The sequence below is a fragment of the Cnephaeus nilssonii genome (assembly GCF_951640355.1).
Source record: "Cnephaeus nilssonii genome assembly, chromosome: 10".
Taxonomy (NCBI): domain Eukaryota; kingdom Metazoa; phylum Chordata; class Mammalia; order Chiroptera; family Vespertilionidae; genus Cnephaeus; species Cnephaeus nilssonii.
In genome coordinates this window covers 40174617-40187542 of record NC_137081.1, presented here as the reverse complement: position 1 = coordinate 40187542, position 12926 = coordinate 40174617, and the positions used below count along the sequence as shown (strand labels likewise).

At 39.4% G+C, this 12926-nt stretch overlaps 1 protein-coding gene across 1 annotated transcript in view; it reads right to left on the bottom strand.

Annotated features, from left to right (window-relative positions):
* The window catches only part of TTN (titin), a gene marked incomplete at its 5' end in the record, with an annotated part of 276293 nt that overhangs the window by 182653 nt on the left and 80714 nt on the right, over positions 1 to 12926 (bottom strand). Inside the window, 20 exons of the mRNA XM_079783141.1 lie at positions 112 to 393; positions 1795 to 2082; positions 2226 to 2513; positions 2654 to 2932; positions 3033 to 3311; positions 3406 to 3684; positions 4432 to 4719; positions 4808 to 5086; positions 5239 to 5520; positions 5643 to 5921; positions 6417 to 6698; positions 7235 to 7522; positions 7646 to 7933; positions 8053 to 8331; positions 8440 to 9090; positions 9234 to 9521; positions 9636 to 9914; positions 10717 to 10998; positions 11120 to 11398; positions 12469 to 12750. Coding sequence (XP_079639267.1) covers positions 112 to 393; positions 1795 to 2082; positions 2226 to 2513; positions 2654 to 2932; positions 3033 to 3311; positions 3406 to 3684; positions 4432 to 4719; positions 4808 to 5086; positions 5239 to 5520; positions 5643 to 5921; positions 6417 to 6698; positions 7235 to 7522; positions 7646 to 7933; positions 8053 to 8331; positions 8440 to 9090; positions 9234 to 9521; positions 9636 to 9914; positions 10717 to 10998; positions 11120 to 11398; positions 12469 to 12750 — 6021 coding nt within the window. The remainder of the gene's footprint in view (positions 1 to 111; positions 394 to 1794; positions 2083 to 2225; positions 2514 to 2653; positions 2933 to 3032; positions 3312 to 3405; positions 3685 to 4431; positions 4720 to 4807; positions 5087 to 5238; positions 5521 to 5642; positions 5922 to 6416; positions 6699 to 7234; positions 7523 to 7645; positions 7934 to 8052; positions 8332 to 8439; positions 9091 to 9233; positions 9522 to 9635; positions 9915 to 10716; positions 10999 to 11119; positions 11399 to 12468; positions 12751 to 12926) is intronic.

Below are 12926 nucleotides of genomic sequence, written 5' to 3'. Positions count from 1 at the left end.
ATTGTATTCTTTAAAAAATTTAAGACATCGATGGAAAGTCAAACAGGGTATTAAGAGAACAACTAGAGAGGAGGCTACTGTGAAAAACACAAAAGAAGGGTAAGATCTGACCTTTAACTTTTAAGGAAGTGCTGCTGCTTGCACTGCCCGCTGCATTGCGGGCCTCACATGAGTAGTCACCGCTGTCTTCAACACTGAGATGGTGCATTTCCAACACCGCCACTGAGTCAAGGAATGACATTCTGAATTTACTGCTCTCTTGAATTTCAGTTTCATCTTTGTACCATGAAACTCTGATTTCTGGAGACCCTCCTATTTTACATTCGTATCTTGTGGATTCATCCTGCTTCACGATTTTTGAAGGTTCTAGCTTTTTAATGAACCTGGGTGGTTCTATGGAACCAAGAGGGAAAACATAAGGTAAGGGATGGAAAAGACACATGTAACTCCAGATGAAGTAAAAAGAGGAATCTCTGCCAAACAGAGGTTTTTAAATACATTTATTTTTACAAACACCCACATCAAATATTATTGCAGAAGAAGGAAACACCATTGATTCCTATTGTATAACCCTCTTCCCAATAAAAGAATCACTTGTCTAGTACAAGATCAGAGGCAGTGTGTGTATCTGTTGGCAGAAGCACTATGAGGTTCATGGGGAATAAGAGAGTTTGATTACTTTCTGTGTGTGAACCAGTGGAGGACTGTCTATTTCCTATGGTGGAAAATGTATTACTTATGTACCATAATAAGTCAGAATAGCAAAATGGGGTCAGCTATGCTAATATTTTTAAAGTGCCACTTTCTCTTATAGGCTTTAGATATTTCTTCAACCTTCATCATTTCCCCTTGAAGTGGGGAGGGCAATGCTTTCTTCATTAACTGAAGCAAAAAATTCAAGCTTAGGGAGATAAAGATGGTTAGTTATATGCCATATAGCAGGTGGGCTGCTAACTCTAATTCTATTTTATTTAAAGATATTTATAAACTACCACCATCACAAAAATCCTTGATAATGCTCTATGGGTTGACCAGCAGTCCACTGAGTGAAGTATTTAACTTCTGACAACAGCAGCCATGAACATACTATAGAAGGAAATGGCTGTCTTCCAAAATGTCATATATATTAATGTACACCCCACCTCCCTGGCTTCCATCATTATTATTATTATTATTATTATTATTATTATTATTATATTTCCATTGACTTCAGTGAAGAAGGGAGAGGGAGAGATAGAAAATCAATGATGACAGAGAATCATTGATTGGCTACCTCCCTCATGCCTCACAATGGGGACTGAGTCTGCAACCCGGGCATGTGCCCTGATAGGGAATTGAACTGTGACCTCCTGGTTCATAGGTCAACATTCAACTGCTGAGCCATACCAGCTGGGCCTTCCACAATTATTTAAGTGGGGTCGATGGAGGACAAGCTATTGACATAATTAATCTGTACTCTCCTTGAAGAGCTTGAGAGTCTGGGGCTCTGCTGTCCCTTACACGGACAAAATCCATTCATTTAATAACTATTGGGGAAAATAAGTCATTTGAGATAACTTCCTTCAAACTTTAATTTTCTTAAAATTCTGTAATTTTTTTGTTCATTCTCTCTCTAATGTCTATTTTTAGCTTTTGAAAATGGATTTTCAGTCCACTTCAATAAAAAAAAAATTTGATCCACATCATCACTTTTAATTACTTGACCATGATCCTAAGCATAACTTTTAAGCACATTCTTCCTCTTATATTTTAAGATATTGAAAAGAGACCTTGCTACTTTACTCAAGCGAGTACCTTGTACACCCAGATGAGCAGAACAAGAGTCTTTTCCAGCTGCGTTGCTCGCGTAGCAGGTATACTGCCCAGCATCACCTTTGCCTACTTTGAGAACTGTCAGAGTGGCAGTATTTTCAACCAAAGTCATCTTGTAGTTGCCTCCAGGGCGAATCTCTCGGTTATCTTTGGCCCAGGTGATTTTGATTGGTGCAGTTCCAGTTACATGACACTTAAAAGACCCACTTTCTCCAAGAGCAAGATCTACTGATACAGGCTTTAGATCAAAGAAAGGAGGCACTTCATGTTCTAAAAAGAATGAAGACCAACATGGTGAGTTCAGTTTTCCTGCTCCCCTGACCCTGAGCAGAAACAAAGTGGCACCAGAGTTTGGTGGCCCGGAGCAGTGAAGCTCCTTTACAATGCAGAGGGTAATGTGATGAGCTACTCACCTGAGAGGATGAGCTTGGCACTGGATGAAGCAGTTCCAAGAGGATTAGAAGCTGAGCAATTGTACTGACCAACGTGGCTCTGGTCAGTTTGTAAAATCTGAAGAGTTGCTACATTATGAACAAAAGATGTTTGCAAATTAGAATCATCTTTCAAAAGCACCCCATCTTTGTACCAAGACACTTGAAGAGGTTCTGAGCCATTGATGCGGCATTCAAATGCAACTGGAAAGCCAAGAGTCTCATGGACATCCTTCAGTTTTCTTGCAAAAGTAGGTGGAAGTTTGCGGTCTGTAAAGAAATTACAGATAGACCTTATTTACAAGACAGAAAATATCTACAACATGTTTCAGTCCATTAAATTTTTGTTGTTTTTAAGAAAATGGATTTGTCAACACACAGCAAGACTTGTTAAGCAAAACCATTATCACCTTTGATAACAATCACAGCTGAAGAAGCAACGGCCCCCACACTGTTTTCTGCCTTGCATGTGTACTCTCCCACGTCACTATGGTCCACCTTGTTGATTACTAAGGAGGCAATGTTATTTTTGAATTGCATTTTGTATGCAGGAGCAGATCGTAGCTTTGTGTGTTCTTTATACCAAGAAATTCTGATTTCTGGGGTTCCATCCACTTTACACTGTAAAGTTGTAGGTTCTCCAATGGCTGCTTCCACATGTTCCAGATGTTCAATAAAATAAGGTGGTTCTAAGGTACAAAGAGTGGTAGTCAATCAATCATGCTAACTAACAGAGGATTTTTAAGAGAAAGAAAAGAGAGCAATAAAAAGAGGGAACTGTCAACACACCTAAGACAGACACCAGAGCTTCACAAATATCTTGCCCGGCCTCATTTTCTATCAGGCAACTGTATTGTGCATAATCCTCTACTGTGCTGTCGAGAATTTCCAGTATGGTGGATTTTTCGGTCATAGTAACACTGCAATTCGGAGACTGTGAAAGAGGAAACTCATTCTTCATCCAGCTCACTGAGATGGGAGGCGTGCCAGTATATGTGGCCTCAAGAACTATGGGACTTCCTGTCTCAACACTGAAATCAGCCAATCTTTTCACAAAGGTGGCTGGTTCTATAAGGAGAAAATATGAGGGTAAAATTGACGTCTTCAAATGACGACTTAGAAAAAAATTTAAAAGATACACGAACTGGAGTGAAGAGCAAACCTTTCACAAAAAGATGTGTGGTGCAGGAAGCACTGCCAGCATCATTAGTAACGAGGCAAGAATAGTCTCCACTCTGCAATGGCTCCACCTCAAACAACTCCAGTTCTGTGACAGAATCTTCCAGAGAGATGGTGCATGACTCCCCTGACACCAGTTCCCTGCTGCCTTTAAACCATTTGACCTTGAAAGGAGGGGTGCCTCTAATGACACTGGTGAATGTGACACTCATTCCAGGTAAAACTTCCACAGAATCCGGGGTTTGTTCAAAAGATGGTGGTTCTAGATACCCCAGGGGAAGGGGAAGATCAAGAGAAAAAGAGAAATCCAAGTGAGAGGTGCTTTTGCTATTTGAAGAAAAGGGAACCAACTAGCGTTTTGGGGAATTTATCCGAAGAAACCCAAAATACTAGTTCAAAAGAATATATGCACCCCTATGTTCATTGAGCATTATTTACAATAGCCAAGATTTGGAAGCAGTTCAAGTGTCCATCAGCAGATGAGTGGATAAAAAAAGCTGTGGCACATTTACACAATGGAATACTACTCTACCATAAAAAGGAAGACAATTTTACCCTTTGCAACAGCATGGATGGACCTGGAGAAAATTTTGCTAAAATGTTTCAATGAGAGACAGGTACCATATGATTTCACTCATTTATGGAATTTAATGAACAAACTGAACTATCAAGCAAAATGGAGACAGACTCATAGAGGGCAGACAGACAGCTATGGTGGTGGTGGAGGAGGGGGGTGAGATGGTCAAGGGGAATGAACAAAAATGAAAGCATAAAGAGAGAAAACTCGGGGACTCAGACAACAGTGTGGTGATTGTAGGGGGAGGGGATGGATGAAGGTGCAAGAGTGAACAGAGGGGATAAATGGTGATGAAAAACATAAAATAATCATTTTAAGAAAAGAGAGCCAAGACTAATAAATGAAGATGAAATAAAGAAATTCCATGCAAGGCAGGCACCATGTCACGTGGAAGAGACTTAAGAAACGGCAGCCTGATCCTTGCACACTGACCTTGCACAGTCAGGACTGCTGAGCACTCCTCTGAACCAGCCACGTTGGCAGCCACACACGTGTATGTGCCTGCGTCGGAAGGCTCCAGTAAGCTCAGATTCAAAGTACAGACATTTTCCGAAAAGCTGGACTGGCATTTAGGCCCACTAACAATCTCATTTCCATCCTGAAACCAGCCAACAGAGATTGGGGCCGAGCCAGAGACTCGGCACTCCAAAACCACTGAGGCCCCCAGGGTGGCGTTCGTGTCTTTCAGCTTGCGGATGAAGGAAGGAGGCACAACTCGATCTATGTGGAGAAGGGCAGTTTTCTGTTTAAAGAGAAGCTTTATTTTCCAGGAAAAATTATAGAACCATAAATACCTCCTACTACTTACCGGAAATGTGAACAGATACAGTGCAGTTACTTTTACCAACACTGTTTTTCACTTCAAAGCTGTATAACCCCTTGTCACTCATTTCTGCACAGGGGATCTTAAGTGAAGCCACTTTGTTGATGAACGTGATGTGATGTTTGCTGTCTGCAGATAATTCTCTTCCATCTTTGAACCACTTGGTTGAAAGTTCTGGTGATCCAGCCACTACACACTCTAATGCAAAAGGATTTCCAGTAGTGACCGTCATGGGTTCTGGCTTCTCTATGATTCTGGCTGGTTCTAAAAGATGAAGTATTATTACATTGAAAATAAACTCAGCATCCAAACTAAACATGTACTCAATATTGGGAAAGAGTTATATTTGTAGAAAATGATCATGGGTCAATTAACCTGATTCCCGCCCCCCCCTCAGGCTATACTTTGTTACTAACCTAGCACAGTCAAGACTGCGGAACATTCTTTCATTCCAGCATCATTTTTGATTTGGCACACATATTTTCCGGCATCAGATGCTTCTGGGCTACCAAGTTGTAGGGTTGCGATGTTATCAACGAATGAAATTCTCGTGTTTTCACTCTCTCTGATGACTTCACCTCTGTCTTTCAGCCAGACAACAGAAATGGGCTGGAAGCCTTCCACTACAGCCCGCAGCTCGACAGCATCCCCAACAAGGGTTGAGGTGTCACTCAGCTTTTTCACAAATCGTGGAGGTTCTAATGAAAGAAATTTGTGGTTTAGGGGGGGAAAAAATGAGAATCACACCCATATAAATGATTGGTCAAGCAAGAAAAGATGAAAGGAGGAGACATACATATTTGTGCCCATATATACAAACCTCTGAACTTGACACTGCAGACACACGTGTCACTTCCCACCTCGTTAGTAGCTTTGCAGTGATATTCTCCTACATCAGAGGCTTCAAGATTAAGGATATGGAGACTTGTGTCAAAATTTTTTGAAGTAATTTTAAATTTCTTGCTGCTTCGAACTTGCTTCCGGTCTTTAACCCATATCACTTCAAATGGGGGCGTTCCCGAAATTTCACATTGTAAGATGACATCAGAACCTTTAAGGGCTCCTACTGGAGAAGGCTTCTGGGTGAAAACAGGAGGTGCTACCGGGGGGGAAAAAAGATAAACAATAAAAACATTTGCATACTAAAAATGAAAAACAAATTAGAATCTACAATCATTAAGAATGGCTGGAGACGGGGAAGCAACGATCAGAATTTCAAACCTCAGAGGGAAGGTAGGGGAGGGTGGGGATAAGGGGGAGAGATCAACCAAAGGACTTGTATGCATGCATATAAGCCTAACCAGTGGTCACGGACAACAGGGGGGTGGGGGAAAAGGTGGGGAGGGGTTTGGGATGGGAATGGGGGGGATGAGGACAATTATGTGATACCTTAATCATTAAGAAATTTTAAAAAAAGAATGGCTGGTGTGACCATATAACAATATGCTAACTTAAGAAATGACAATTCTTAAAAACTAGTTTAAGAACTGCAAGCAAATACTCTTAACTAGCCTTACTACTTTGGAGTTCATAACATTCCTGAGCAGGAATGGAAATCAGATGGGAATGAAGAAAGCAGTTCAGTGTGTCTAACCTTTAACGGTCAGCGCTGTGCTGCAGCTGGCGTCTCCAACACCATTATGAGCTTCACAGATATAGTCTCCACTGTCCTCAGCGCTGGCTTCATTGATGGTGAGCAACGCCACGGAATTAACGAAGGACATGCTATATTTCCAACTTTCATGAAGTTCACTGTCATTTCGGAACCACAAAACTTTGATTTCTGGAGAACCACTTATTTTACATTCCAGTTGGATGGCTTCCCCCTGTTTTGCAACTTTTGAAGCTTCTAATTTCTTAACAAACTTTGGAGGTTCTAGTAAATCAAAGGGGAAAAAAATAACATGTTTGTAGATGAAGACCCTATAAGTGCTTATTTAAACTGGTTTAGTAAGAATATCCTTCCTGAGAATTTTGTGGTGAAATAAGTTGCCTTTTCTATTAAATCAGCTTTTCATATTTTTAAAGAGAATTAAATTGATAAGTTTATTTTGTAGTTTGAATTTATAAGTTACAACATACAAGTTAATGTATTATAGAAATGCTTGATTAACGTTTAATGATGATAAATCAGAATGCTATGGAACAGGAAAGAATGGAAAAAGAGAATGGATAGTTGAAACAACATTTAACAGATATCAATTAAACAACACTTACTGGTAGGATTACACTTACCAATACACTAACTTAAAGAACAATACAAAGAGAAAACGGAATTTTGATTAATTTTACCTCCAACACAAATATACAAATTGTAACATGATCCAGTTTACCCCCAAAATTTAAAAACTAAAGAAACTTTTACACAAACATGGGAAAGAACAAATATTGGTAAATGCCACATAACGATACCTTTCACACTGAGTTGAGCTGAGCACATGTCTTTGCCAACATCATTGGTTGCTTGGCAAGTATACTGACCGGAATCGCCTTTGCCTACTTTAAGAATTCTCAAATGGGGAGTGTTTCCCACACATGTGATCGTGTAATTTCCTCCAGGACGGATCTCTTTGTTATCTTTTGACCAAGTGATTCGCATTGGTTGAGCGCCAGTAACATGACACTCAAAGTCAGCACTTTCCCCAGCAATAACATCTATAGATACAGGCTTGATGTCAAAGAAGGGAGATTTCTTAGGTTCTGGAAGATGAGAAGAAAAGGCAAAATGTGTGGGTTTTTTTGCTTTTGTCATTGGCCATTTCTATGTTGGCAATAAGCAAGAAGTCACGGTTTGCAAAGAGAAAGATTGACATGAGAACAAACCTCTTGCTGTCAGTCTAGCACTAGAAGATGCTGTTCCAAGTGGATTGGAAGCTGAGCAAGAGTACTGGCCAGAGTGACTCAAGTCAGTCTGCAAAATTTTCAAAGTGGCCACATTATCTACAAAGGATGTCTGTAGATTTTCATCGTCTCGCAAAAGTACCCCATCTCTATACCAGCTCACTTGGATGGGTGCAGAGCCATTTAATCGACAAGTGAGTGTAACTGGTAACCCAACAGTTTGTTCAATGTCTTTTAATTGTCTTGCAAAGGAAGGTGGGAGTTGACGCTCTGTAGGAAGACAAGTGATACTTGAGGCATTAGTTGATGAAATGAAAATTTCCCTTATAAAGATGAGAGTTAAGATAAGAAAAAAATACATTTATTAATTTCTAAAATAACATCATCACCTTGAATTCTGAAGACAGTCTGAGAAGAAGCAGTTCCTATGCTATTTTCTGCCTTACATGTGTACTCTCCACTGTCATTGATATTCACTTTATTAAAAACAAGTGTGGCCACATTGTTTGTAAAGTAGGTCCTATATTCAGGAGTTGGCCGTAACTTGGTGTCTCCCTTGTACCAAGACACTGTAATTTCTGGTGTCCCAGCAACTTGGCACTGTAAAGAAACTGAATCTCCAACGGATGCCTCCAGAGGTTCCAGTTCCGTAACAAAATAAGGTGGTTCTAAAGAAGAAAGGCTCACATTAGCAACTGGAATGAAAGAAAAACCAAACAAACCATGCTTCCTGTTAGATGAGTGCTGATCAGTTAAGACAGAATAAGACAACACACCTAATGTAGACACCAGAGCTTTGCAAACATCCCTTCCTGCCTCGTTTTCAATCTCGCAGGAATACTCTCCTGCATCTCTTTTTGTGCTATTCGGAACTTCCAGGATGCAAGATTTCTCTGTTGTGACTATGTTGCATTTTTCAGATGGGGTTATGGGAACACCATCTTTTTTCCATGTAACTGAAATGGGAAGTGTTCCAGTGTAGGTGCTCTCCAGAATGATGGACTTTCCTGGTTCTACAGAGTGATCGCTTAATTTCTTCACAAATGCAGCAGGTTCTGGTGAGTGACAAAGCACAGCAGTTAAACACAGTAAAAATACAAAGATATCAGTGTACAGAAAATAGGAAGAACAAATGCACTTGAGCAAACCTTTAACAAAAAGACGAGTGGTGCAGGATGTTTGGCCAGCACCGTTAGAAACCACACAGGTGTATTCCCCACTCTGAGATAGGTCGACATTAAATAATTCCAGTTCTGCTACAGTGTCTTCAAAATAGATGTTGCACCTGTCTCCTTTCACCAGTTCTCTGGCACCTCTGAACCAGCCAACCTTGAATGGAGGGGTTCCTCTGATAACACTTGTGAAGGTGACATTTTTGCCTGGTAGTACTTCTAAAGGTTCAGGTTCCTTCACAAAAGAGGGTGATTCTACATAGACATGGAGGACAATGAAAAGATCCTGTAAGCTTCTAACTTAAGGGCAATTCTGAATAAAAAAAGAAGAGCACTTTCAAATGTGTGTCAACCCAAAGAGGAATTTGTAAGAAAGGGTTTGAGTATCTAACACTGACCTTGTACAGTCAACACTGCACGACATTCATCAGACCCAGCGACATTAGCAGCCACACATGTGTAATTGCCCGTATCGGACATGTCCAGAGAATTCAGCTGCAATGTGCAGACATTATCTGAAAATGTGGTTTGGTACTTTGCTCCACTGACAATCTTAGTTTTCTCATGAAACCAGGCAACAGAGATAGGCGATGATCCGGCTACTTTGCATTCCAAGATGCAAGAAGTCCCCAGCACCCCACCAGTATCTTTCAGTCTCCGTGTGAAAGAGGGAGGAACCATTCGGTCTGTGTGAGGAAAGGCAAGAGATGCGTCATGATTTGGAAGAATAGAAGACTCTTGAGAGAAGAAAATTTGAAAGGAATTTGCATGAGCAATGGGAGGAATACATTGGAACTAACCTGAGACATCGACCACAGCTGTGCAGCTGCTTTTTCCCACATTATTTTGAACCTGGAAAGTATATGTGCCTGCATCTTGCCTTTCCACGGAGAGAATCTTTAAGGAAGAGATTTTGTTGTAGAAGCTAAATTTGTGTTTTTGGCTGCTGGTCAACAGCTTTCCATCCTTGTACCATTCAACTGAGAGTTCAGGAGTGCCAGCCACCTTGCACTCCAGAGTGCATGTTTCCCCCACAGTCACTGTCATGGGTCCTGCCTTCTCAACAATGACTGCAGGCTCTGAAATACAATTCAATAGTCATCTGTCAAAGTCTGGTAGAGGTATCTCTACTGTCTTGATCTCTACTTTCAGATTCACTAAGATTGTTTATTTCAATGAGATGCTATGTGAGGGCTCTCTCTCTCTAGACTCAAAATGTGATTTCACACTGTCATTAGTTATTATTATAGGAGTTATTATTAAGAAATATGTTTGTGCACTAGTTGATTTCCAAAGCAATTCAGATAATGTAGATTAATATATATATATATATATATATATATATATATATATATATATATATTGATTTGCACTTGACATTGAAAGCAAAGGCTACATGTTATTTTTAATTACTTAGTATTTTTGCTCTACTTTCAGGTACAAAAGATAGTTTTTTGCAAGTTGTTATCCAAACAATTAAAAATTGAAGTTTAACATGCCCAGTGATGAAAGTGGCAAGTTTTTCTATCACTTTGATCTTTGCTGTTCTTGCCAGCTTTAACAACTAGTACTTTGGAAACAAAATGTCATGCCGGGCTCCTATTTTTTTTTTTTACAAGTAACTAAAGATAGTCATGATTATATCTGCTAATCCAGCAAGAAATGTAGTAAGCAAACAGTAAAACAGATGGGTATTTTCTGTTAGAATCACTGAGTTTGGGAAGATTTATTAGATTCACTAAACCTTTCAAATAGATGAGGGTGGGTAATATAAATCTAGGAGAAATTCTGAGAAGGAGATTCTACCAGTAACTCTTAGTAACTCTCTCAGCATTTGGCACCCCTTTCTATCAGGGGATTATTGTACCATATTGTACCAACCTAGAACAGTCAATGTGGCCATGTTCTCCCTCATTCCACCATCATTCTTGATTTGGCAGATATACTTCCCAGCATTAGCTGGTTCTACTTTTGCAAACTGTAGAGTTGCAACATTTTCCACAAATGTAATTCTGATGTTTTCACTTTCTCTAATCACTTCTTCCTTCTCTTTAAGCCACTGGACAGAAATAGGCTGGACGCCTTCTATAGATGCTTGTAACTCAGCAGGCTCCCCAGCTACAACGGTGAGGCTGTTCAGTTTGGAAACAAATCTTGGTGGTTCTGAACATGGAAAGATGGATGGAGATTGTTCAAAAGGTCGTCCAGATAATGGAACAAAGGAAAAAAAATAAGCATTTTGCACATTCCTGCCATTTCTGCCACAAGCAGGAAATATGCTTACCTTTTAATTTTACAGTGCAAATGCAAGTGTCACTTCCCACTTCATTCTGTGCTTTGCAGTGGTATTCACCAATGTCTGAAGTTTCGACATTGAGAATGTGAATACTTGCATGGAAGTTTTTGGATGCAATCTTGTATTTCTTGCTACTTCGGAGTTGCCGCTTGTCTTTGTACCACACCACCTCAAACGGTGGTGTTCCCGAGAGTTCACACTCAAGACTAACTTCAGTATTTTTAAGGGTTTCTACTACAGGAGGGAAGCTGCTAAAGACAGGTGGTTCTGTAAAAAAACAAGAGTTTTTTATGAATTGGGCTATTTAATTTCATAGAATATTTTTATTTCTTTGTTTTTAAATTGGAAGAGTCAAGATACTTTAAATGGGGAAGTGGTGTCAAGTGCTATTGCTTGTGTGGAGGAATAACAGCTTCAGAGTGGCCATTAGCCTTTACAAAATCACTTAACTTCATTGGTAGAGAACTTAACTGTCCTTACTAAGCAGTTCAACACTCTGTCTACTCCATCTTACTTATTTATCTTGGACTATAAAGATTGATGTGCAAGTTGTAAAAAAATCTAATCAAAAGAGGAAAACACAACCAAACAAAGCCAAAACCCCAACTATATTCATTAATATGATTTGCATGAAGTATGGAATCCTGACTTCAGGAATAAATTTTTTGTATATGATCTACAACGGAGAGACTTGGAAGTCATCACAACATTTGTGATCTGAGTCTTTTGCTTCAAAAAATGTTTACTGCATTAACCATAACATAAAAAAATGTGGACTTTATGACAAAAAATATTGGAAAATGGCAGTAGAAATACCAGTATCATTTGCACCAGTGTATAGTGATATTATTTTATAAAAATAGGAACTGATTTTTGAGAGAAAAGAATATATAATTGTTCTGGTTTAAATGTAAGGTTAAAACCTATATTGCTTGCATCTTATTTACTGGTAGTAAATGTTCCTTGTTATTAAAGATAAATAGTATACCGAGGATGATATATCTATAAATTGATTGAAGGCAAAATTAATTTTAAAATGCCTACTTTGGTGTTTTTGCATGCGTTTGAAACATCAAATTTGAACTCCTTGGCTAATTTGTGTTGAGATTATCAGAATTATGGCATTGAAATAACCAGAAAACATCTCAGAATGATTGGCTGCATGGAAGTAAATCTTAAGAAGAAATAACATTTAAAAAGGGAAATAATACCAGTTTGGGAAAATATTCCATGAACTCAAATGGAAGCTAAAGTGACAGTAAAGGAATAAAGAGCTATGATACCCAGGGGTGAAGAAGGTAAGTTTCAGGTAATGAACAGAAGAAAGAGATCTCTACCTTTTACTATAACCTTGGTACTGCAGCTTGTGCTGCCAGCAGGATTCTGAGCCTCACAAATGAAATCCCCACCATCCTCAGTATCAAGATTGTTCATCTGTATGACGGCCACTGAGTCAATGAAAGTCATCCTGTATTTATCACTGGCTGGGAGTTCATGTTCATTTCTGTACCACACAACTCTGATTTCTGGGGATCCAGTGATCTTGCATTCAAGTCGTGCTGAGTCACCTGCTTTTACTATTTTGGATGCTTCTAATTTTTTTACAAACTTTGGTGGTTCTAGAGAGTGAAGGAAAGAGGAGATTATGAGAGAACAGATACAAATAACAAAAGTTCAATCAGGTAGCATGTTAAAAAGAGCAAAACACATGACCAATGCCTGGCAGATACAGTGTACTGTGTTAGAAAGAAGGGCACATCAAATTTAAACTCCTTGGCTAATTTGTGTTGAGATT